Here is a 25,834-nt window from a genome sequence, read left to right on the forward strand (position 1 = left end):
TAGAACACCAGCACCAGTGGCCACAGTTAGATGCCCATCCATGACTAGATGGGCAGCTGAAATTACCAATTAGTTTACCAATTGGCTGCAGCGGATTCGATTGGTTTGTAATTAATTCTAGTTACTGGCCCGTAGAGCAGGACGGATGGCGCCATGCCTTTGTCCTACTGACACACTATCCCACAGTGCTGGGCCTCGGGGGGAGGCAGCGGACATCAATACAGGGCCCTGCAGCTACTGAGTCCTCCACCTCCTCCTCAACACACACACAGAAAACACAGAGACAGCCTGCTCATGCTCACACACATTTAGACACACTATACCTTACACACACTCACACTCTGATACGCAAACACACACAAACGGACCCCCTTGCAGCGCTCGGCTGATTCCGTAGAAGGTGAAACCTCAACCGCCTGAGAAGGTGCTGACGACAAACAAAGACAACAGAAATATTGTGTTTCGAGACCCTGACCCTCTCCGTGTGTGTGTGTGTGTGTGTGTGTGTGTGTGTGTGTGGGTCGGTAGGTGTGTGTTTGTGTGAAAAGACAGAGGCTCTTTTGCATGTGCAGCATTCAGAATCCAGACAGTGTGGCCTGACAGTTGGGGTGGAGAGGGGAACTTTACACCTTTAATTTAGACTTTCCTGCATTTTTCTTTTTTTTTTTTATTACTGGTTCTTATGATACACTGTATCAGTACATTTTTGCATTTGCAAGCAGGTGTGCGTGACTCTGTGTGTGTATTAGTGAGTGTGAGAGAATGGTGTAGCAGCAGTGGCCCAGAGCGGAGGTCACATGGCTCATTGATACCTCCCACACTGAAGGTCAAGGCTTCTACACCGTGGAGCAGAGGAGGGGAGGTTGAAACAGATCGATCATCCAGATAAAAATACACTGCACCCCAGCCAGTCTCCTTTATAAACACACAGACTCACACACACATTCACAAACATATTCACACACCCTCAACAAATGACTTAAATGCCACTACAAATGATCCTAGCCTGCTTTTAATGAAAGTGATACTAAAGCGAGAGCCTGCAGCAGTGACTGCTGGCTTTTAGGATAACGATACAGTAATGGAAGACCATTAAAAGATCATAACAGCTTAAACGATGAGGTCTCTATTGTTGCTCTGGCCTAAACCTCCTGCAATCAAACCACCATTTACACTCAATAGAAAAGGGGACAGGTTGGGAGGTAAAGTTACTTCCTCTTATAATGGCACTACACTGACATCCACAGAGCATGCTGGTCTAAAAAATCCCCTGTGGGACAATTAAAGACAGTTTGGGTGAGTGGGCAACAATGCGCAGGAGAGAGAGAAAATCAGACTGCAGACTGCTGCTCATGAAAGACGACAACGTGTGATTTATGTGAGCAGTGAGAGGAGTGGTAATTGGGAGTAAAGCTCCACAATGCTTTTAGTTAATGACAAGTCGACTAGTGAAACATGTCTGCGCCACCACTGCTCCTTATTATGGATGCTGGTTAACAGTGGGAGGGGGCAGTGCCGGTGAACACTCATCAGGTAATGAATGAAGAGCCATGCTGAGAAAGAATTTCTTAATGGTCAACTTCTGCTGTTGTGCTGTTCTGTTTCCTACACTGTCCACTGTAAAAACTATTCAAATTTCAATAATGATGTCCCATGGAATACTACTAAAACACAGTGCTGCCTGAGTGACAAAGAGCCCTCAAGTCAACCGAGTGAAGAATTGGCCTCGTCAGCTGAGAAAATGAATGAGCAACACATATGATCTCACCGCACTCCTCATCAGCCATCAAAAGCACAAACAGATGAGTGAAATCACTACGGGAGAGTAATAATAAATGTTGTCAAAATCTTTCATCATGGGACAACTGCTGGCATGACGCTGTTTGTTATTAGGATATGTCAGAACTATGCCCTTCAAAAATTAATCTACCTCATCAGGAAAAAATTCTCCTAATCTGAGTGGTAATATCGATGACTTTGGTTCTATTCAAGCCCTGTGTGTTCGGCAACAAATTCCAAAGAAACAGTCAGAAATGCTTTTTGTCCTTTAGTATATGAAGTGACATAAATAAAGACATGGAGAAAGACAAAAACTAATTAGATATTTATGCTCTAGGTTAAAGGGGTCTTAGTGTTATTTAAACAAATTCATTAATGCTGATCTGAATATCAGTGAGATATACAGACACATGCTAAGTGAGCTCATGCTGACGTTTTTTGCTGATATTACTAAAACAGAGAGGCCAGTCAAGACTTAAAGCTAAAGGCTTATAATCTGTTAGTCTGTTTTGTATCAGCAAGTTAGACATGTTAAAAGAATTTGGGTGTGTCAACAGCAAAAAATGGACGTCACCATTCAGATTCTTGTGATTTATTCACTTCATTGTAAACTGTATTGCTAGAGCTTTTATCTGCTCACTAAACCACCACATGGCTGTCAGCTCAGCGATCACTCTCTCATGGATTCTCTGTGGACTTTAATGTTTGTCCAATCGAATGTGTACATGCAAAGTGCTTGTCCAATCCCATGGTTTCATGTAAATTTGTTTACTCAGTCAATGGGCATGTTTTCATGTAAATCTAGTTAATCTTGAGTTCATGCTACTATACACAATTGTGGTTCAACAACCACACAGATCAGTGCACACAGCTGTAGGCTAGATTCATCTTGATGTCACAGAACGGCTGAGCTCCTACTTTCAAAGTGTAATAACGCAAACAAAACCACAATCAATAGTTCCAGTGTGTCATGACACGAATCTGGCACAGTCAAGGTTAAATACATCACATCAAACAATCGACCTGATGTTGAATGAGATGTCCCCATTCCACCATCACTGCATCGAAACTGCTCAAGCTTGCAAGACATACTGAGAGGGGGACAGAGAAAGCGGAGGTTTAGGGTGCTCGGAGCATGCCTGTGGCAAACCTCCATCAGATATTGTTTGTGTTTAGCGCTGGGCCCCATGAAGAATTGATGAAGCTTTCTGGAATGGTGCTATCATCAGGACAGGGAAGAATCAGAGCATGGCAAAACTGCATCATTGCCTCCCCCGTGCAAAGCTCCAAAGCTCCCTACTATTTATGAGAGCCATCCATTAGCTCCAGCCACAGGGCCCAACTCCTGCATGCATCTGCGGTCAATGCGGTGAGGGTGAGTGTGTGTGTGTGTGTCCGGGGAGGGGAGGACAGAGAGATTGGGCAAAACAAATAAGGAAATAAGTAAGACAAAAAAAAGAAGAAGACAGCAGAGAAGGAGATTAGAGGGAGAACAAGTTGGTGTATCATTTACTGTATTTTATGTCTGTGAAGTCAATCAAGCAGTAAGGTGATTGGCTGAATACATTTTCTGCATATTATAGTATGAGCTGTGGCAGACATACTGTATACATTCGCATGCAGTAAGACCATTAGTACTGGTGGCGTGTTTGAAGCCTGAGGCACATCCCAGATGCTCAATGGTAAAAGTGCATGTATGTGTGTGTGTGTGTGTGTGTGTGTACATAGCAGGGGAAAGAACAATAGCAGTAGAATGACAAGTAGGAAGGTAGAGAAGTTAAAAGAAAGATAGAAATAAAATGTGCAGACAGAGATTCAAAGCATGGAGACAACACAGAAAGGGCACAGTGGTAGTAGAAGAAGAACTATGCACACACACTCACACTCACACAGCTGATCTTCTTACACAGCCTTGGCTGTCTGTAGGCTAACCACAATCCTGCTCCCTGCAGTGCTGACCGCAAAGCAGTCAACAGAGGCACACTGGGCCTTATCCTGCATGACATGCTGGTCGATAATCATGCACACCACCGCATAGCACAACACAACTGTAACTGCAATACCTGGGCCGGCCTGTCTCCTGCCTCCATAAACAAACACGCCTGGATGGAGCCACACTCACACTAACAGTAATTCATCATGTGGAAATGGAGATTTTTTTTCAAACTTATTGAATTTTTGATTTGTTCATACAGCACATATGAGCTCACAGTAGTTTGAAGACATCCCCAGATCTGAGTTTGTGTGGAAATAACACGAAAGGCCAGCGAAGAACCAAGGTTCATTATTTCCAATATGCTGTATGATTTTGTTGTGGAAAAGGCCTCCTCGGCCAAATGTGTGAGCAGTAATTCATGATTACGTTTGAAGTGTATTTTAAGAATTTGGTATAGAACAAAATCAACTATATTTATATTATAATAACACACAGTAATATTTGCCTGTAATATTTAGCCTTGCAGTTGCAAGAATATTTTGCTCAATTGTTGTAGATAAAGAAGCAGAACATGAAGCATGTTGGTGGTGGAGGTAAAGACAATAATTTTGACCGTGAACACCCAAAAATACATTGCTGATTGTCATTTTGGTGCGGGCACTGGAATTGTTTTACTGGTCGAAAATGACTATTGGTCACACCATGACCATTAAAGATACACTAAGATGAACAGTCCAACAAAACAATTAGTTCTTTTAAAATGCAATGTTAAATAGGTGTATATTAACTTAAGATATGGGTTTTCATACACAATCAACATAATAATTTGTTAGTTGATTGTGACTGAGATCTCTTTAATTCCCTGTATCACTACAAAACATTCATTAGTAAGTATACTACCTATATCACTGTAGTCATACATTCATTATTCATTAGATATCATATAATTTGGAAGCTTAACAAACTAGGTAAAGGAAGGCAACAGGCCTGTGATAGAGCTAAAGAAAAGAACTGCTAAATAACACTGAGGCAACTGGCTCTATCTTTCCCTTCTGTAATACTGTAAAATGTAACCTGTGCTGTCCTCAATTTTACCATGGCAATAAAATGTCTGATGGATCACCAACAACCAACCTTGTACTGCAAAACAACATCAAAGACAAACTGTCACATAAAGTTCCCGATGCAACCCTTATAGAAGTCCTACATCTGTATGCACCACCAAATCACTGCTGCACCATCAGTTCATTCCTAGTATGTTTGAGAACTGAACTTCAATTTAGTTGGCTATCAGTTCTGTTTTTCAGACATCAGCTGATGCACAAAATAATCAACTGTTTGTGTCCTTCATAGAATTTGTACATGCAATTTGTCAAGTACATATACATGTACTTGACAAATTGCTTGTTAAAGTCAAAAGTCATATATACTGTAGGGTCTTGTGGCCGCTGCTCACCTCACCCGAAAAACTGACTGAGATACATCACACAAACCTTCCCAAAAATCACACCTCTGGAGGTGTCCAAAATATTCATTCGTATAGGATTGTAAAGAGTATGTAATGTATTGTGTGTAGTGTTGTATAGAAAAGTGTTCACCGTGTAGTGTGTGATTTCCTAATGTGGTTCACAGACAACTTTCCCATGGTTTTTGCAAGACGCTGTTAAAAGCAGTGAAGAAAGGAATTTAAGAGTTATAATCACAAACAATGGTTAGGAAAAGATGCATTAATTTAATAAGAATTTAATAATCAGCACATATACTGTATCCTTTGTATTTTTTTCACACCAGAGCTCTGACAGTGTACATTATCAGTCATCCCCGTATGTGGTGGACGGTGATCATTTTCTCAGAAGGCCTCACCATTCGCTGTGAGACTAAACAGAAAACAAAAGGAATGTGGACTGAGAGATGTATGAGGCATGAAGCTGAAACAACAAAGTTAGAAACTCGACAGCCCCACCTGCTGTTTCATGTGTGCATTGTCCTCAGGGTTCAAGTTTATTCGTGCCCAGAGTCACTTTCACAGCATGCATGATTTACAAATGTGCAGCAGAGGGTGACTTTAAAGAGTGATAATGAAAATTCAGACAAAGGACTTTACAAAGTGTTAAATCAGGCTACGGAAAAACAACAGGTTTATCCAACCCTATACTTATTCAAGACTAAGGGCCACTCAACCACTTATACACATGAAGATGAGCTTAATTAGGAGGAGTACTAAGAAAACAGATTATTGTTCTTCTTCTGTACAGACAACATGTCAGTCCATCCTGGGAGGGGATCTGACCTCTGTTGTTTCTTTCAATTTTCTTTCCTGTTAAAGTTTTTTTCCCCTCATTTGCAAAGTCTAAGGACAGAGGCTGTTGGATGCTGTACAGATTGTAAAGCCCCTTGTGGCAAATTGTGATTTGTGATATTGGGCAATATAAATAAAACTGACGTGACTTCTGTTTTCTGTGGCTGGTTTCTTTAAAAAATAACCCAAGTTATCTCAGCTTGGGCTTGACATTTTCAACAGAAGGCCTCCATTACAAACTGGAGTTGTGGGAGAGGGGAAAAGTAGGATCCAGTGTTTTCTTGACTTGAATAAAAGTTAGGATATCTCAGTCTCTACTGCTGTGATTTTGACCATTGTTTTTTTTTTTGTCTCGCTTTAAGCTTTAAAACCCAGTCAAGTCAAGGCGAATTAAGATTTATGCAACCTCAGACACATTATTCAGTAATGCAGGTGATGTTGGAGTAGCCAGTAAATGGCAACTGGCTCACATTGGGTTAAATGTTCTAAGATACAGCTTGGTGGCAGACCTATCCAGTTTTGAATGTGATAAATAAAAGCAGCAACATCAGTTCTGAGCAGGTGAACAGGTAAAATCTCAGCATTTTTGTTCTATTCAAAAACAGGTTTTGCTGCATTTCATAAGTTGGAGCTGCCACTTCTTTAATTTTAAACCTTTGTCAGACACCCATTTTATTTGAATTGGCCAAAGATGATTATGTCTGGTGTGGTGTCAGGAGCTCAAACTTGTACATGTATGAGTAAGATAGCACTCTGACACCTTAAGGTGGAACGTATACACAATTCAAATCAAAGAAAAAAAACATTATATGTTTACATGTGGTGTGTTTTATGCCAAACAGCACTGATTGGTTTGCTTTAGCTGAAGGGGGGAGTAACTGTAGAGACAGCAGCAATTCAGTATGGCAGAGCCTATACGTCCTAACTCTCACTGTCAGAAGGGGGAGACAAAAGGTTGCAGGTTTAACAAACGAACACACACAAAGGTTAGTTCTGGTATGTGCAGGCGCACACTCAGACACACACACACACACACACACACACACACACACACACACACACACACAATCCATTATCTTCCACTGAGCAAACGTAAACTAAACCTGCATGCATGCCCATGCATATAGACACACTCTAAAAAAATCCATTTGTACCCTTTGAAAAGGGACAACAAGCAAAGAAGGGAGGTAATCCAGATAGAGTGGCCGCATGCTTTGGTCTTTATCTGGGCAGACTTTGACTCCCCTTGTGGCCTGGATCAGAGAAGTGAAGCCAAGCAGAATCTCTGTCAGATGGATGAAACCACTTAGCAAATTAGCAGTCTTCCCTTTGTGGCTTTACAACACACATGTGGACACACAATGCTAACACTTACTGTAAAAGCACACATAGAGGTACATGCACAAGTGGTGCGGGGCGGTAAAAGGCCATAAGAGACCAGCAGAGCTACAAACATGTAGAGACTGGAGAGAGCACGAGTGAGAGGAAAAGGGGGAGTGCAAAAGAAGAGGTGGGCATGAGGGAGGTGAGAGAAGGAGGATGACATGGGGAGAGAGTAGTGAGGTGAAAAAACTGAGAAGAAACTAGAAAAAGATGGTCAGGAGGTGTAAGGAAAGTGAGCAAGGGAGGAAGGGAAGGACATGGGGGCAGGTGAGGAGGACAGGGTGCGTCCCTGTGGAGAGAATGGCTGCTAGGCAGATTAGTGTAACACCAAAATGCAGCCTGCTGAAGGGACCATGCGGGGGTAAGGAGAGAGGAGCAAGACGAAGGGGGAATTGCCTGTGGCACGCATCCCTTTTACAGGGGTCACCAGCAGCACACATCCACTCAAATGTACACACACACACTTACATGCATGCAAGCCCTCACACACAATCCTTTTCCCACATATTCTTACCAACATACAAACTCTGCTCATAATTTACGTGTACACATGCAGGCATCCATGTCCATTTAAAAATCACCAAACAGAAACATAGCCATGATTGCATTATGTGACATCAGTGCTAATTAAATATTTATACAAAGGAAAATCCACACAACCATGCACACTAGACATGTGTGTGTGTGTGTGTGTGTGTGTGTGTGTGTGTGCGCCCATACTGCCTTCATCCCAGTCTCCAGAGAATCACATCAGGGAATAACAGACACATGAGGATCAAATTGATTAACACCGGAGTTCTTAGCGGTAATGCTGAGGATTAAGACAGCTAATAAATGTTTCATTCAAAGCCAGACATAGATCAAACATGAGAAAGGCCACCGGCTCGCTCTATTGGGTTAGTGTGATTCTGCTCTTTCCTTCTTCTTCTCCCCCGCCTCCCTCAGCTGTTGGTTTTCGGCTGTATTATGACAGCCTCTACAGATCGTCTCACTAGCAACTACAGGCCCTGCCCTTGTGCCTACACATCATTAGCTCTCCATCTGTCAGCTTCCTAACAGGTTCCCACTAATGTGGCCAAGGACTCACTTCATTGCATTCCTATCCAACAGGCAGCAGCAATAACTAAAGGCTAGGCTCTGTCCTGTTCATATCACAGCCTCTCTTTTCTTTGACTTGTACTCCATTCTCCCTTGTCCTTCACTTATTCCCATTACTTTTGATCCTGCATTCGCTTCTTGACTTCATCTCTCACCTCTTGCATCCTGTTTTCCCCGCCCAACCCGCCCCCTTGTCTTTCTCCAGTCCTGGTCTACTTTTAATGTTTCCACTCCAATCCTCTCATCCCCCTCTTCATCCCTCTCCTCAGACTTGTTCCCTAAAGTATCTGGCGGGATTCAGGGCTGGTGCCATTGGTCAACAGGGGATTAGCAAGAATGGAGGTTGGAGAATGTGTGAAAACCAGTTAAGTCACACACATTTTGCTGGCCAGAGGCGGCTCTCTCTCTCTCTCTCTCTCTCTCTCTCTCTCTCTCTCTCTCTCTCTCTCTCTCTCTCACATACACACACACACACACACACACATACAAACCCAAGCAACCAGGCACAAGCTGCATCTGGCATCACATGTTTATCACTCAGCACGCACACATGGACCTCCACTACTGAGTGGATATATAGGCACACAAAATAAATATAAATACTGCATGTGTTGCAGCTAAAAAGTTACCAGCAGGCTCAGAATAAAACATAAATAAAATAAAATACACTGAATACACATTTGTGTCAGAAAGCACAGAAAGATGTAGTTGCAGCGATGGTGACACTGGTCCAAATGGGCTTTGTGGCTGTATGTGTAACTCTATCTGTGGAAGGGGAATACAGCAGTGGTTGGGTAATGGAAAGGTCATTTAGCCAATCCCCCAGGTAGGGGGGCTGGTCTGACACGGCTCGTTTGTCACAGTTCAATAACTGCCACTCCAGGGAGTGTGAGGGAGAGAGAGAAAACGAGTGAGAGAGGAGTAGGAAACTTAAGTGTATGTGTGTGTGCTGCAACCCCAGTGTGTGATAGTGTGCACAGACTCCGGCAGCGCAGCTGATTCCCAGGGCTTGTCCCTCCATTAGAGGCCTCAAACAGGGTCACAGCAAAGGCCAAGCACCACAGATTCAGTCATCTCAACATGAAAACTTGTAAGCATTGGCCTGGGAGGATTATCTTCACTCAAACTGGTAGATGTTTGGTTTTCCAAGTGGGACAACTGACGTTCTACACCCTCTTGAACCCAAAGGTTTCCACTCCAGCTTATGATCAAGCAGCAGAATAAGAAATAGTATAGCCTGAATAACACTTTTTACCTGTTTAAAAGGTAGAGAGTAGACTGCATATAGGTTGAAAGAATAGGCTATGTAGTAATATATACTTTATGTTTAAACTATGATGTGATAGTAGTTGCATCTATATGCTAATACTGCATTATACAGCAATACAGCTTTTCAAAATTGTTAATTTATTTGAAATATTTCTTATGCTTTCGTGAACCTGTCAAATTGGTGCATATCACACAAAAATCTGACCCAATGGATACTCTGTATACTATATCGCTGCTTAACAAAAAAGCATGTATGCCCAAATTTGGTAATTTACATTTTTTTCTGATAAACTGAAGACTGACAGCTCACCAAGTCTCTTTATGAGCTGACAAAATGAATAATGTATTGTATGTCGCTAAGCCAAAAACAGTTTTTGATTTACCCATTAAAAGTTGATGTTTTGGAGATTTTTTCACAGGACAGCAAAGTAGCTCTTGAATATCAATCAATCAATAAATCATAATTTGTCTGGCCAGTTTGAAAAATACATAAATATATAACAAAAATAGTAAATGACTGAGCATCATTATTCTCAGTTGGCTGTATTGATTTGTACTGTCCCTTTAACATCTCGTTAGGTGTGTGACAGAACGATCCCCCAGCTTTGTGAGAGAGCCAAAGATTTTCACACATCTCATTGAGCGACTGGTGAGAGACACTACAGTCTGTCCTTCTCCTCACTTTGAAAATCAATAATAAGGCTTCTATGTGCTCATTCACGTGTCTCCGTGTCTTCCCGGAGAGATGCCTGAGGCACAGATTTGTATTCATCTCAACTGGATTGGGAGTTTTTGGATTTGATGTGTGACCCCCCTGAGGAGATTGAAGAACTACTGACTCAATGCCATGGGAGGGTTTGATCCCTTGTAACACATAAAAAATGGGTTTGTTTGACATGTTTCAGAAAGGTCTATGTCTCCCCCTTGTGGTCATCGCAGGAATGCACAAAACAAAGTCTTAGGAGACAGTGTAAAATCTTTAATTTGATATGAAACTAACTTTTTGGTCCAGTAAGAATAAAATAGTTGAATAAAAAGAAGGAACAAGAGAAACGATCAGACATTTACAATACAATATGTACTTTCCTAAGATTTGTACTAATTTAATACAAATAGATTTGTAGTATGTGTTAACATACCATAATGTATAATTTGAATATAAGATAATAATTAGGTTCACTGTAGGTTTTAGTTAGCGCCTGGTAAACTCAGCCACAGTGTTACTCACAACAGCTGAAACCAAGCTGTATGCTTGTTTGCTACTGTACATGACCAAACCAAAAATGTCTTCACCAGTACAATGTTAACCTGCAGCTTACAGAGATTTATAAAGACTACATTATCTATGCCCTAAAACAGTCTAAATGATCTGCTGATGACCCTTAAACAACCTTTAAACAAGACATTCAGCTTTAGCCACCCAATGATAGCGAAAGATTTGCTGTCTTGCACATGGGCTGAGCTGACTGTGGTCAGTGACATCATGGGACTGTAGCTCTTCCTCATTCAAAATGACTCAGGGACATTTAGGCCACTCACAGTTTTAAACACAGTTTACTTGGCTAAGTATCCCACGACCTTCAACAACTTCATTCAAATTGTTTGGTGAGAGAAGTTTATACTGAGAGTTCAGTTCAAGGAAGTAACAACTGAGATGGCACCTTTGATGTTTAAAGATGCTTTCTGGGTAAGTCTAGTTTTGTGGGCTCGTGCTTTGCTTAACCTGTTCTTGTAGTGACGGTTCACTGGTATCTTCATAGTCATGTAGTCATTTACTTTAAGTTTTTTATACTAAATTGAAATGATCAGCAAACTATAATCTAATGTATTTATTATACAGATAACAAAACAAAACACTCCTGTGAGTGGTATAAACAAATTATATTTTAACTTGTACCCATCATCTGCAATCCTAAAGTATTAAACTGTAGAACATAATTTGTCGTGCTATAAAATAAAAAATGTCTGTTTGTATCACTTAACCGTGACACTTAACAGTGAGTTATCCAGTTCATTAATCCCACAAACTGTTTGTAGTCTTTGCTGTAAATCTTACCTCAGTGTTTAAGTTACTGTTATATGTCGAACTAACCGTCTTTGCCTTATTTGACAATCTGCTCTGCTCATGAGGGGCAGTTTGATGAATACTCTTTGTGTGTGCTAGTTCTGCTTTTTATATACCACAAAGTGAGTCCAGGATTGACTAAAGGACATGTTGTAATAGTTGTTGAGCAATGTGGCTCATTGCAGTATTTCTCTAAGGCTTTTATATGTCTTCTCAACACAGGGGTCTGAATTCACTTCTCATGCCGGGTATGATGCTATGATCCAAAGGTTACGAGATGGAAGGCAAATGTGCAAGGATATGGAGGAGCTTTTAAAGATGAGGTAGCATCAATGTGTATTGCAGTAGCTGAAACCAAAACTGATTTGGGAAACCACACATATTCTTTTTTTTCTGATGGTTGTGCAGTTAACATTATGACACAATTAGATTAATATAAATCTAATATAGCTTTTTCCAGCAATGGCGAGTTCATCACAGAATGACAAAACCTCAGTTGCGTTTTTGTTCTCATGAGGTGACGGGAACCCATTAAACATTAGTTTAAAGGGAACCCATAACAATATGAGGCTTGGATAATATTTAAAATAACTCTCTAGAGGTAATCAGGCAGTCGGTTAGTGTTCAGTTAGTCCCACCGCTCAGTTTTATCAACATAGATTAACAATTTAGCAGATTTTTTTGATGGATTTCTAAATTTAGGTTTAGCGCGGTGGTCAATTTCATGTATTCATGATGTGCAAAGAATGACAAGACTCCTGTCTGTGAGGCACACATATTCAGCACCACCACTAACACTGATTATCTAGATAAAGAATATAGTAAATGATAATATTAGATTCATATAAGGTAGGTTGCAATATGTAACCACATCTAACAAAAGGCCAATAAAGGACATTTTATCAGAAGGAATGATATCTTTGCTATGTTATTCCAATCTAATTAATTTGCATTTACATAAAATATACAAATGAAAAGCGGTTCAAACGCAGTGTGCAAAAGAGCATAGGCTTCAAAGTTTCCATGCAGGCTGAAAGGTGCAAAAGACGGTATCTGCATGTCAAGACAAAAGACAGTGATGCATAATATGCCCCTTCTGTCAGGACAGGAACATATAACACAGTTCAGTTTTACAACTAAATACTAAAACACAAATTCAGGGCTGCAGCATGATGCATGTGTTTATTCATACTGCACAGGGCACTAGCAGAGGAAAAGTATGGGAAGGAACTGGTGACTATTGCTCACAAAGCTGGAGGACACACAGAAATCAGGTGAATACATGGATTGGATTATATTCTGATGGCTATGAGGTCAACATTATGTACTGTATGCACATTCTGTACATTTATGATATGTAAGTATGACATTTTGGTAAAAACAAAAATACAGAATTCTAATTTGGAAAAGAGTCACATATTGATTTTGTTAGACCATGTGATGAGTTTTAAATATTGTTTAATGTCGATTGAAACTGACCTGCAACATGAAATATAAAACATCCGTCAGGCGCCTATGAGTCATATTCTTTTTTGAAATAGAAAAAAAGACACAGTGTGTGTGTGTGTGTGTCACCCACTGCAGTGGCCCCTCTCTCAGTATACAGTCGTCCATTATCTGTTGCCAGTTTCCTGTTCTGTGGTAAAATATTAAGCACAGTTTAACTTCTTTCAGCAAATGCTAGTAAGTCTATCTTGACAGTACTTTGCTCAGTCCAAACTGTTCTGCTGTAGCTGCTTAGCCACAAGCAGTCAGACAGTTGAGTTGTACTGAGCTTCTTTGTGATTCTGTGTTCTTAGAAAGGAACGGGAAGAAACACATTGTGCTGAGCAACAGCCATGAGTTTGGAAAAATGTTGGGTGATAAATGTTTGTTTTAGGTTTGCAAAGACCATGTGCCCTACAAAAAAAATGCATGGTCATTCAATTACCTCTGATCTTAAATGTGCATTGTTTTCACAGCACCTTGAGAGCATCCTTTGAACAATTAAAAGCACGTAAGTTCATCCAGTCGTTTGCCCCCTGGACAAATCCAACCAAAGTACTAAATATTGCTGCTATTGTTCCTTTAAGTGTAGAATGATTCATTTTGCTGTTTTTGGCTGCAGAAATCGAGAACATTGGGAACTTTCACATCCAACTCTCTGATATATTGAAAGAGGAGGTGAAAAAGATTGAGACATTCAGAGAACGGCAGAAAGGGCAGAGGAAGAAGGTACAGGACAATTTGTGTTGCTTCACAACTGACATATTGTACACAAACATAGAGGTGAGGTTTGATTGTCCTAAACATAACGTAAGGTTGGTTGGCTTAATCTAGTTTGAGGCATGTAGAAATAATTCTTCTCTACCTGTTTGCAGATTGTTAAATCTATGTAATGCAATACAGACGTCCTGCAATCAGTGCTATCTGTGAACATCACACTGTTCAGTTTTTGTTTTGACAAAGAATTATAGAAATGTTGACTCAACCTTATGGTCAGTTTTAATCTCTTTAAAGTTGATAATTATTTGTGAATCTAAATTTTAACCAAGTGATGGTCTCAACTTTTGGTCTCGCCTTATAGTTTGAAAGCATCATGGAGAAAGTTCAGAAGAAAAAGGTTTCTTTGTACAAGAAGACCATGGAGGTAGGAAAACAGCCACAGCTAATATGTTTTAAATGAGTGTTTCACATTTAATCCAGAAACCAAACATGACTTATTTTTTCATTGTGAGGGAACTCATTTGAGGGCATACTGCATGTGGCGAACACTGGTATAAATAGCAGAGCCCTTCCTGTCCTAGATCTCCAGAGCTACTGTAGTTTCTGTTTCTCACAGTCTAAGAAAAACTACGAGCTGAGATGCAGGGAGGCAGATGACGCAGAACAGGGGGCTGAGAAGACAATTGCTACATCCAAAAACTCAGACAAGGTACAATAACTAAAACCACTTTTGGTTTAAAGGGATACAAATAATAGTGCTACTGTGGCATTTGTCATCTCATTTGAATTACATTTGGATATTAAAGGGAAGGTGTTAAGTTAACCCTTTACAACACATCTAACATGTTTTGACCTTTTGATGATGATGTAATGATCAGAGATTCTCACACTGGTTAAGCTTCCTCTGTCATTTTTATTTCACAGGTTCGTCACAGGGCCAAACAATGCAGACAGGCGGCCAATGAAGCAGGTACAATCTCAATCATTTCTGTTTTAAAGCGGCATGCATACGTATTTACTGTATTTGTTCTCAATACAGCTCCCCCACTGATTATCTATGTTAAGAGAATACAAAAATCCCACACTACACATTATTTATTTAACAAATCTTAAAAGAGATGGGACAAAGCAGACTCATTACATTTGTGTTCATTGCTGTTGTTTCTTTTCTAATACCATCTAAAACAATACTTTAATCTCTTACAGAGAAGCTGTACTTTACCAACATTGTTCAGCTGGAAAGGGTTCGCCAGGACTGGGAGGAAACACACAAAAGCACGTGTGAGGTACTGTGGAGTATTATGCTATAACCTGCACTTGTCTCTAACATAGTTACAATCCAGAATAAGAGCTTCTAAATAGACTAAACCTCACACAACACATCCCCTTTATCGGTACAAAGCATTATTCCTCGCAAAGCACCTTCCTACTGCTGACAGGTGAGGAAAGACACTTTATCTTGAATTGAGCGTGCTAAATGGAACAATAAGCCCACAGTTATGCAATAACATACTTCATCATACAAGTCAAGTTCTGTTATAAGCTTTTTCAAGGTACATTACAATTGGCACGTCAGCCATTCCTAATACATTCAGATGATAATACCACTGTGTAGTAATGCAATAGAAGTTGAAAGATGAGGGAAAATTGAAGTCTCTGCAGATATTAAGTTACTGATGTTGACTTGGAAATAGTACAGCAGAAACCAGTGGGTTGTACATGTTTCTCAGGTGTTCCAGCAGCTGGAGGGAGATCGCATCAGCATGCTCAGGTGTGCTCTCTGGGACCACTGCAATAATTTCTCCATGCAGTGTATCAAAGATGATGAGGTGAGCTCACATTCTCACTTTATCTACATAGTTTTAAAAGGATACAAACCCAACTTTATCCCAGCATCTCACTTCAACAGTTGGCTTTAATTCAAGTACACGTTCAAAGTGTGTGTACAAATGTAATTTTAGAAGCAGTTTATCATCAGGAATTTGGCAACGTTAAGTCATGGTTTGGGTTTGTATTGAGTGTAGGCCACATTTTAGTATAATGAGATTACATTTTCATACCTTAATTAATCTGTTTAATTTTTATTACCAGATGTGCCAATTAATAAATGTTAGCATACTAACACGCTAAATTAAGATGGTGAACATATACGTAAACATTATCATGTGAGCATTGTGCATGTTAGGATGCGGATGTTAGCTCAAAGCACCACTGTAGCTAGGTACAGCCCCGCATGGCTGCAGATATCTAGACTCCTTGAAAGAAACACCAAACAGCACGTTGTCACCCATTTGGTGGATGATTTAGCCAAAGCACATTTCATACATACCAACTTTCTTCCTCATTTCTTTTTAGCATTGCTAACTGCACTTGAGCTGAAACCACGGAAACGTTTGCACACTAGACCTATTGTGTTATACAGGAACATATACAATTCTAATCACAAAGAAACTGCCTCCTGTTTTAAAATCAGTTTTACGAGGAGGTGAGGAAGCTACTGGAACAGTGTGACATCACAACAGACAACAACCATTTCATAGAGATGAAAGGCACGGGATCGAGGCCTCCAGGTAAGCTGTCATGGTGGGCCATTGTGAAATTTTTAGAAGCTAACAGAGAAAACTACAACCTTGACGAGATAAGGGAGAAAAAGAAGTTCCAGTACAAAAGAACTGGAGTACTATTGTTTCTCTTTCAGTGGACACACAGGAGGGAGGCAGAAAGCAAACTTTGTCCTCACTTCTCAAATGAGCAGCTTCCCTTTTCCTCTCACAGAGCCCATATTGTTTGAGAGCTACTACCAGACAGAGGCGTCCATGGACAGCAATGGCCAAGCTCATTTCGCAGGGGGAGGACAAGACATGATGATCAGGTCTGACACAATACACATTAAAGGAGGAATCAGGAGGACACAGCATTGATATTGTACAAGATGATAACACATGAATACTACCAGGTTGTTGTGGCAGTAAAAGAAAATACTGGTTCTTCTTTCTTCAGTACCATCTTCCGTTTTTTGACCACTACAAATAATTATCTGCTTTCAGCCAATCTGAAAAAAATCACATGCAGCTGTTATTTAGACCTGTTTGTCTGTTGATCAGAACATTTATGGAGTCCATTGTGTAAATCCTAAATAACTCTCCTGACCTGGATCACTCAGGTGCTCTGATCACCTTCTGGCAAGTTCTATGAACATAAGTGCAGACAGTCTTCAAAACTCTTCATCACCACTGACATCTACTGATGAGTGTAAGTACCGCATCCAGTTGTTGGATTGCTCTTAGTATTGAGGGTTTTAATGAGTATTTCAGCCTCTTTGTGCTCATAGTGGATGTTTTTAAATGGAATATGTTTATAACTTTGTTTGATGTTTGACCTTTTAGCAACTACGACAGTCAGAACAAGATTTTAAATGAAAGATTTGTTGAAATAAAATCATGAGACCGTAGTGAATCATTTTAATACAATTCAAAAAGACTGTAAACATCAGTTACAGAGATGAATAATACGAACTAAAGAAACCATAACCTGAAAAACCACATTAATTTCCCATACAAGTTTCACATGGGAATTTACAATTTTACTTCACACATTACCACCAAAATTTTCCAAAACTGCATTTCCCATGTGCAAAGTACATTTTTAACAAAAACTCTTTCTTGTCCTCATGCAAATGGGATGTAGCAAAAAAAATGAATCAGAATCACCTTTATTTGCCAGGTATGTGTACACATTCGAGGAATTTGACTCTGGATCATACATTGCTCACAATGTGCTTACTCAGAGAATCAAGAATCATAAACAGACAACACTACAGAGAACACAAATACACAACCAGAAAGCAACAGCGTAGACAAATCGAGACAATAGTGCAATGAGCAGTGTGCAAAGGAAGCTGGTGTAAATTATTATTATTATTTATTTATTTATTTTGTTATTGTTATTATTGTTTTTATTATGTACATGTCAAAGGTGGATGTGATATACATATATGTACATACCTATAAATATATACATACAGTTACACATACAAACATACATATACACACAGTGCACAAAGGATGCTGGAATAAATAAGTATTACGTGCAGGTGTGATGTATGTGAGGTAGGTGGATATGATATGTACAGTGTATACAAAATATACAACATGAACAGTCTGAACAGCACTGAGTTACAGAATGACGAATAAATAATAATAAGTAAACAGGTGGATGATCAGAGTGAGAGTTACTGGATTATTGTACAGGAATTGTTTCTGACACTGTGAGTCAGAAGTCAGCTCTTGTGTTTGAAGTCTTTGAATGAAGAAACATCACTTGTACATTTTAATTGAATGGACTATCAATGTACTGAACTTTATACAATGTATTGTTAACTTCTTTGAGAAATAATACTTTTGAGATCAAATATTACATTTTGCATTTGCCTGTTATCACTCTGGCTTCAGCTGAAATTTCAGATGGAGGATATACACCCATAACAGGCCTTCAGTGTGCGGCACCATTGGCCACAGTTTCAGCTGATGAAGACCATTATATTGTACTTTATGAATACACTGCACAGGTGATTAAAGCATTAATTTGTCGAAATTAATGTTATAATTAATTACAATACGATGTCACTGGACATGAAACAAAGTTTGTCAATAGCAGAATACAATTACTTGATTGTACAGTATGTTTAAAAGATAATGTAGATATTTATGTAAGAGATTTCAGTGAGAAAATTATCACCCATTCGTAATTAACATTTATCATTTTTGTTGAAATTGACTGGTCAGGAAGGGGATGAATTGTCTATCAGTAGAGGGGACATGATCCGAGTGTTGGAGCGAGGAGAAGATGGCTGGTGGACAGCGGAGAGGAATGGGCTGACTGGACTGGTGCCAGGAAACTATCTGGGCAAAATCTGAATACACACCCACGTGCGCATGCACGCGCACACACACACACACTTAAACAAGAAAATACAGACAAATAACAACATCACACATTAAAACTTGGATATGCTTAAAAATACAGGCAAGTACACATCATGTGTCAAACTTGCAAAAAACACACACACATACACACACATTCCTGGACTGACATCCAGAACTTGTAGATTTTCTGAACCTGAATTGAACCTGAACCTGAGCAATTTATAAGTCTTTATCAGGTACCCCTTCCATATTTACAGTTAGACCTTTCAGAAAGCTTTCTGAATTGATTGGTGGGATTCTTATTTATTATTTATTGAGGAATGAAAGACCATTTGGTTTCTGTGTTTGAATGGAATGTTTCAGTGGCATCCAATGACATTTACCCTGTCAATGCCATTATTTCAACAGGAGTCTGAAGACCAAACAAAACCTTTTTTTCCAGTTGCTAATAGTAGAACTAGTATTATACTAGTGCAAGCTAGGCTCTGTATGATTATCAGACTGGCTGTTGAATGGATTTATTTCCAACTGATAAGATAAGTTCTGGCACTGTACTGTATTTCATGTGATAAATCATGAATTACCATTAGATAAAATCAGGAGCATGCAGTTATAAGTTATATGCTATGTGTCTAAATCAAAGTGCAACTGTGTATAAGGATGATCCAACAGTTGACTTGGGATAAGCTGCAGTTTGGTCTTGTCTCTCAGGTTTTAATTTTTAATTTCTTTGTTGTGTTTTTGTATGTTATGTGAGCTGTGGGAGATAGAGGGTTACAACATGTACAATATGTAAGTATGTTAGGTGTCCATAAGCTATTTTGTGTGACCTCTAGGTATATCATGTTTATTTCCATGTACAACCATGTGGATGAAATGGCAATTAAACAGTCAAGTTGAAATGTATGAGTTTATTTGTGTCCTGCCTGCTCTCCAGTCTATACACAGTTTTGTTTGTTATATATTGTTTTCCCTGTGGCACTAGCTAAATATTTAATAGTCAACTTAACGGCTCAAAAATATTAAAACAGTGCACAAATTCACAAAAATGTATAAAATAATGTGTCATGGTTCTTCATATGTTTATAACTAAAGAACAGAAGGAATTATCTGACTGTAACAAAGTAAATCTACACATACACAGGTCTTCAGGTAACACTGACAATACTAATAATAATAGCATTAGAGACTAAAAGGTTCATTCACAATTTATATATTGGCAATACCTCACTATTGAAGTCCGATTCAGAAAACATCCGCACCAAAACAGAATGTACATTATTCACAACCTGAATATTTGTACCAAAAATGCAGTTTTGCTCCAGTAACAAAAATTATTAGACCGATAAAAACATTGAAACTGTTCTTTCTATGATAAAACACTGTGGTCAAACCTCTTCCTTAGGAATAGTGTACATGTTCTTTTTAGCATAGTTTCCATTTAAACAACCATGAAACATCTTCAGAGCTCCAGCCGTTGTGCAAACTAGCACACAAGGAAATACATTCCATAAAACACTCCCAAACATAACTTCACACATATGCTCCAAAATGACTTCTCATCATCCTCACTGGGGATGAGGCAAAATCTTATGTAACCACAATTAAAAGAAAAAAACTGCATCAACATCAATAATGTCAATTAGCCATATACAACTTTGGCTTCTGTAAATAGTTCAGTATTTATGAGAGACAAAAAAAAACAACATTTAAAGTAACAGTAACTTACAAAGCATGTCAATAAATAACTGGTTTCCCCTTGAAGCCCCCGCCCACCCAAACCACATCATCAGTGTTGGCTACTTTATCATGAATTGTGCAAGGTGTGCTTGAGCTTATATAACTACAGCTGAAATCTACTGTGGACATGTCCGGTGACGCTCCTTTTGATTTTCTGAGTGCTTTGTTGACTGGTTGCATCTTTCATGCATAGCTGTTGGTTGTGACCAGCAGCTCATACGCTGGGTCATGACTCCTCCTGCACAGCACCACGCAGGCACAGAGCATGCCCAGCATCTGCAGACAGAAAGCAAGGGAATGAAAGAAAAGCGGTTATTTGAGTCCTTTAACCCTTCAGTAAAGATGGCAGAAAAATTATGTGAGTTTAGTCAAAAACCAACAACTAATCGGTTGTTTTCTAAGTCCAATCAAAGCATCCTGAAATCAGTTGTTTTTGCCACTATGCTGTTATAAGAAATCGCAGTGTATAAGCAGATGATGTTAAACCAAAAGGCATCATCTTTTCACATATACATGATACATGGTCCATTACAATGAGTGTTTGAATGTAATATTAAGTGACTGGCTATGCTGTTATTGTCGCTGCTTTGGGAGCAGGGCTTTCCTGGTCAGCAGCAACCATGCTGAGCTGAACACAGTAGAAATCCTTTGACACAATTAGGTCAGAGCTCCTGTCAGCTCAGTACTGGACAGGACTGTTGCAGCTTTAACTATGGTCCTAATAAACATGCTTTTGATTTTTAATGTAATTTAGGATTGAAACAATGTCAAAATTAATAACTTTTGCCATACGTGGATCAAATATGTTTAGATTACATTTTAATGATCCTCGTTCGGGTATTGGGTTGATACACCCATAAATACTAATTGAATAGAGCCAAGAAAGAAATAACCAAAAACAGAACACACTGAAGGTTGTTTTAAACTTTTCAACTAATATCTGCAGCACTATAACTGATAGCAGAAAATATATTTATTTATTTAATTGAATTATCTGTTATGTTTTTTGTGTGTAGCATGAAGGGACTACAAACTTTCATTTTGTTGTACAACCTTGTGTTGTATAATGATAAATAAATTACCTTGATACCTTGATACCTGATAAAGCGTGAGAGAAAGTGTGGATCACAAAAGAAAATATGAAAAGAGCTATAAAATGCATTCAACACTAAGATGCACACAATAATTACACAAAGGACAAGTGCTACAGAGGAGCTGCCTTTGTTATTTATGTATATAGTTATCAGGGGACAAGGCTACAGTCCATGATCTGAAAATAATCAGTTTCCAATAATGCAGAATAAAGCAGACTTGAAGTTTTACTAAACTGCTGACATTACACTTCTATTGTCCCAGTTGAAAATGCCGCTTTTCAGATGACACTCCTTCTCCTCCTTACCTGTATAGATGCAAAAGTGAGTGCAGCCCATATGACATACATCATGATCTCCTTTAACTTCTTCACAACAAGAGCTTCACATCCCTGAGACAGAAAAAATGACTGAATGAAGTTTCACAGGCATAACAACATTTCTTACAAAACAAATGAACAGGCAATAATGTCAGAGAACCTTAATATCAATCATCCATAGCTTAAACTTTGTTCTGTGGTTTTATGTACTATGTCCCAACTAGGGGCATGTGATATGTATTGTCTATGATAATATCGTAATTGTTGTTTTAACGATGTGTGAGCAGTCAATATGGAGTAGGCTACGTCACTCACTTTGCAAAAAAACACCCTTGTTGGCGAATTCACGACATCATGCATGCAGTACACGTGTTAAACAGTTACAGTTAAAGTTAGTTAAACAAGCTGAAAAATTCATGACTGAAGTTAAAAATGAGAAGTTAAAAAGATCACAAACTAACCACCGCACAGAATACCAAGAATGTAAAAAGCTTTGGGAGTCAGCTGTCAAGATAAACCTAAACCAGCCGAGGTACCAGCACAAAAACAAACTCTGGTTCAAAGACCACTACAATGATGATGACAGAATCAAAGAAACTAAGACCACAGCTACAGACTTAACTCAGCCACAGATGACAAACAAATGTTTACTCATACTTGCACTGTTTGATATCAGTAATACTTGTGCTGGTGATTTCAGTGTTTTTATATTGTTTTCACTTAAATGCATCAGTTTAATAAATACATGAACAAGACCTGTTTCCATTAATGTCATTAGTAAGAAACAATTAATATCCTATTAACAAGCGAGCTAGTACAATATTCGACTTTAACAAACACATTTTTCGACAAAATCTCTGAAAATATCTTAATATAATTTTTTGTCAATATCACAACACTTGAGCATCTTGTTTGTACCTCTTGGTAGAGATCTGCGGGTCGAGTGAGAGTGCCGGTACAGTTAGTGATGCTGGGCTGACAGCAGCTGACTGGGACACTGTTGTTCTTGGATTCTTTAAACCAGCGTGTGTTCCTCCAGTCAGAATAGTTGTGAATGCCGCAGCAGTGAAGCTAACACAAGAATAGAGGTGAACGGTGAGGGAAAATCTTCCAGAATCTGGAGTTAAGAATCCAATTTGAAAATATGTGTACATCAAAACAGTACACACACAAAAATACATAAAAATGTCACATCTGAAGCTGCCGAAAGGCAAATGTTTGACACAACAGACTTTTCTTCTCACCTGCCTCTGCACATAGTCAATGGCGCGGCTGGGAGCATCAGTATTGGTGCCGTTGTACTCGTTGTAAACCTTCTGGATGGAGTGATTCACTTCATCTTCTACCTGAAACAAAAACACAGCAGCTGTTACTGTCCCTGTTCAGTGACTGCACTTTTTTTTTTATCTCTACAGAAGAGGTTTTTTTTACACTATTCTAAAATGAATTTACAATGTAGGCACTTAGGGGACAATCTTAAATCTGCTCTTAAATGAGAGCAGCTAAACAAATCAACATTAAATAATCACAGCACAGGAAGCTTTGAAACAATAACGGCATGAAAGAATATGTTATGTTTTTCCAACTCCAACTTCATATGCTATGAATTGTATTCATCCTATCGTCCACCTGGCAAAAACATATAAAAGTAGACACACAAAATGCAATATCAGATAATATATAGTAAAATTTGCCTATAAATCTCCTGTATTGTATAGGCATGATCTTTTTCAATCTGTGACCCACTTTATTTGTGAAAAGGAATACTCATGTAGTCCAGTGGGCTAGGTCTTACCTTTGCCCTGTATATGTAGCCAAGCACCACCACCACACACTCTGTTACAAACACCAGCAGGAGAATAGCAGCAAACTGAAATGACAACAAAGACACATTGTTCAGATGCTCATCAGTACGGTGAGTTAAAAATAAAATTACTTGACATTGCGTTTTGATCTTTTCAGTGCCATAAAATCCATTTTTCTCAAATCATATGCTGTTTTTTGTTCCCCCTGGTCACTATAATATGTTACAGAAATGTTGCCTGTACATATGTTCGTCCTCTGCATTCAGTTGATTTTTAGGGAGCAAGTCAAAGTAATCCACACTCACCGTTGCCAGACCACAGGAGCTTTCACGTATTGTTGCGCAGCAACCAATCAGGCCGATGATGAAGAGAAGAGTGCCGACAGCTATTATTATTATAGCAGGAATCAAAGTGTACACATCTTCAAAGAAGTGGTCATAGTCGTCATATGTGATAAACACATAGGCTCCAATGTAGCATAAAATTCCAGCGGCAGCCTGTAGAGAGAAATGGAGAAACAAAGGCCAGAGAGAGGGACAGAGAGAAAAAGATGTCTCTAAGAATCTGCCTCTTTGTATTTTTTTAAGCTATATGTGTCTCACTTGACAATTACATTCAATTGTTAAACTATGTCTCATATTGCATGTTCTTTTTTTCCATTTTTTAAAGCTTCATCTTTAATTATAATATATTATACAGTACAGTACAGTAATCCAATTGGGTTGTGCATTATAGTGTATGTATACATTACTGTACAGTGTTGTATAGTGTAAGAATTTTTAAAGCAGTTTTTGTCTTTTCCCCCCTCACGTTGGCAATTATATTATAATACTTGCATTGTGAACCTTCTACAACCTGCTTTGCCAATTCTGCATTGAACTATGGTTATGCCAACTAATTTGAGAGATAAAGAGCAACATATTTTTAGAAAACTATACCCAGTTCATAAAAAAACAATTTAAATCCACCTGAAGAATAGCAAAGACACATACAACTGATTTCAGAGATTGGTGTGGTGCAATGTGAACAGGGCCACATGTTATATCTACATCACATGCTGGGGATAGATTGTCTTTTTTGAACTAAACCATTTAGAGCTTTGTTTGTCCTTTCAATATCCTGTCAATATGTTTTTCCAGCTCTGTCAGTCTGTTAATTCAATGGTATTCAATCTGGCTCAGATAGCACTGCAGGTTAACCCAGCAGCCGCTACAGTACCTGGCAGCTGCTGCATAATGTCATAGCCACAACTTGTGGGCGGGCAGCTACCGAAACACTTTGGCTAGCTACCGTCACATTATACTTTCTCCAGTTACTGGCCCTCACAGTGAATGCAAAAGTGACACTGTGCCCGGGGATATCCTGGTTCAAAAAGCGAGCTCGTCTGTCGCCGAACTGCAGACTGCAGCGCATCTCTGGCGCACTTTGCTAGCTTGCTAATGTTCTTCATCCCTGGCCTCACAGGGATGCTGCACATTGTTCAAACATCTGTCGTTTTCTTACCCAAAATATGAGGTTTAGAAAAACCAAGACGGTTTTGGATGACGTAATTCCACACTGCCCCATGATATCGTGACTTCTGAAATTAAAACTGTAACTATAAAAAATAGATATAGATGCACCTGCACCTTTGCTGTTACAATAATAAAATGGCTTCGGCGGTCCTACACCACACTGTGCAGATTCTTCTGAGCTTCTGGGCCAGTGAAAACGCCGCAAAGAAGGTCACGTGCTCCGATGACATCACCATTCAAAACAAACAGTCTGATGGAGGATGTCTGAACATTGAGCCCTGCAACACTGCATGCTTTATAGACAGTGCGCCTTGTGTATTATATGCATTTGGACTTGTTTTTGCTATTGATTTATTGATTTATTCAATGCAAACCCGCACGCTTTATTACACAGTGCATCATATA

The 25,834-nt window shown here is 39.2% G+C and overlaps 2 protein-coding genes across 3 annotated transcripts; one reads left to right on the plus strand and one right to left on the minus strand.

Annotated features, from left to right (window-relative positions):
• The first annotated feature begins 11,316 nt into the window (after positions 1-11,316).
• On the plus strand, positions 11,317-19,861 carry LOC123958705 (proline-serine-threonine phosphatase-interacting protein 1-like). Of its 2 annotated transcripts, XM_046032256.1 has the most exons (15): positions 11,317-11,451; positions 12,052-12,152; positions 13,029-13,103; positions 13,791-13,825; positions 13,937-14,043; positions 14,396-14,458; positions 14,651-14,743; positions 14,959-15,004; positions 15,241-15,320; positions 15,765-15,863; positions 16,508-16,604; positions 16,810-16,906; positions 17,198-17,286; positions 18,486-18,601; positions 18,819-19,861. In XM_046032256.1, the coding sequence occupies exons 1-15, from the start codon at positions 11,419-11,421 to the stop codon at positions 18,948-18,950; spliced, it is 1,263 nt and encodes a 420-aa protein (XP_045888212.1). In that variant the 5' UTR covers positions 11,317-11,418; the 3' UTR covers positions 18,951-19,861. The 2 variants fall into 2 exon arrangements, with proteins under 2 accessions (XP_045888212.1, XP_045888213.1); XM_046032257.1 differs by lacking the exons at positions 14,396-14,458; positions 14,651-14,743.
• On the minus strand, positions 19,856-25,571 carry tspan3b (tetraspanin 3b). Its single transcript, XM_046032258.1, has 7 exons — positions 25,419-25,571; positions 24,221-24,412; positions 23,906-23,980; positions 23,355-23,456; positions 23,029-23,181; positions 22,099-22,182; positions 19,856-20,975 (listed from the first exon to the last, which is right to left on the minus strand). Exons 1-7 carry the CDS (start codon positions 25,479-25,481, stop codon positions 20,883-20,885), a joined length of 762 nt encoding a protein of 253 aa, XP_045888214.1. The 5' UTR covers positions 25,482-25,571; the 3' UTR covers positions 19,856-20,882.
• Positions 25,572-25,834: the final 263 nt, after the last annotated feature.

This window comes from Micropterus dolomieu, linkage group LG20, assembly GCF_021292245.1.
Source record: "Micropterus dolomieu isolate WLL.071019.BEF.003 ecotype Adirondacks linkage group LG20, ASM2129224v1, whole genome shotgun sequence".
NCBI classification, from domain to species: Eukaryota; Metazoa; Chordata; class Actinopteri; order Centrarchiformes; family Centrarchidae; genus Micropterus; species Micropterus dolomieu.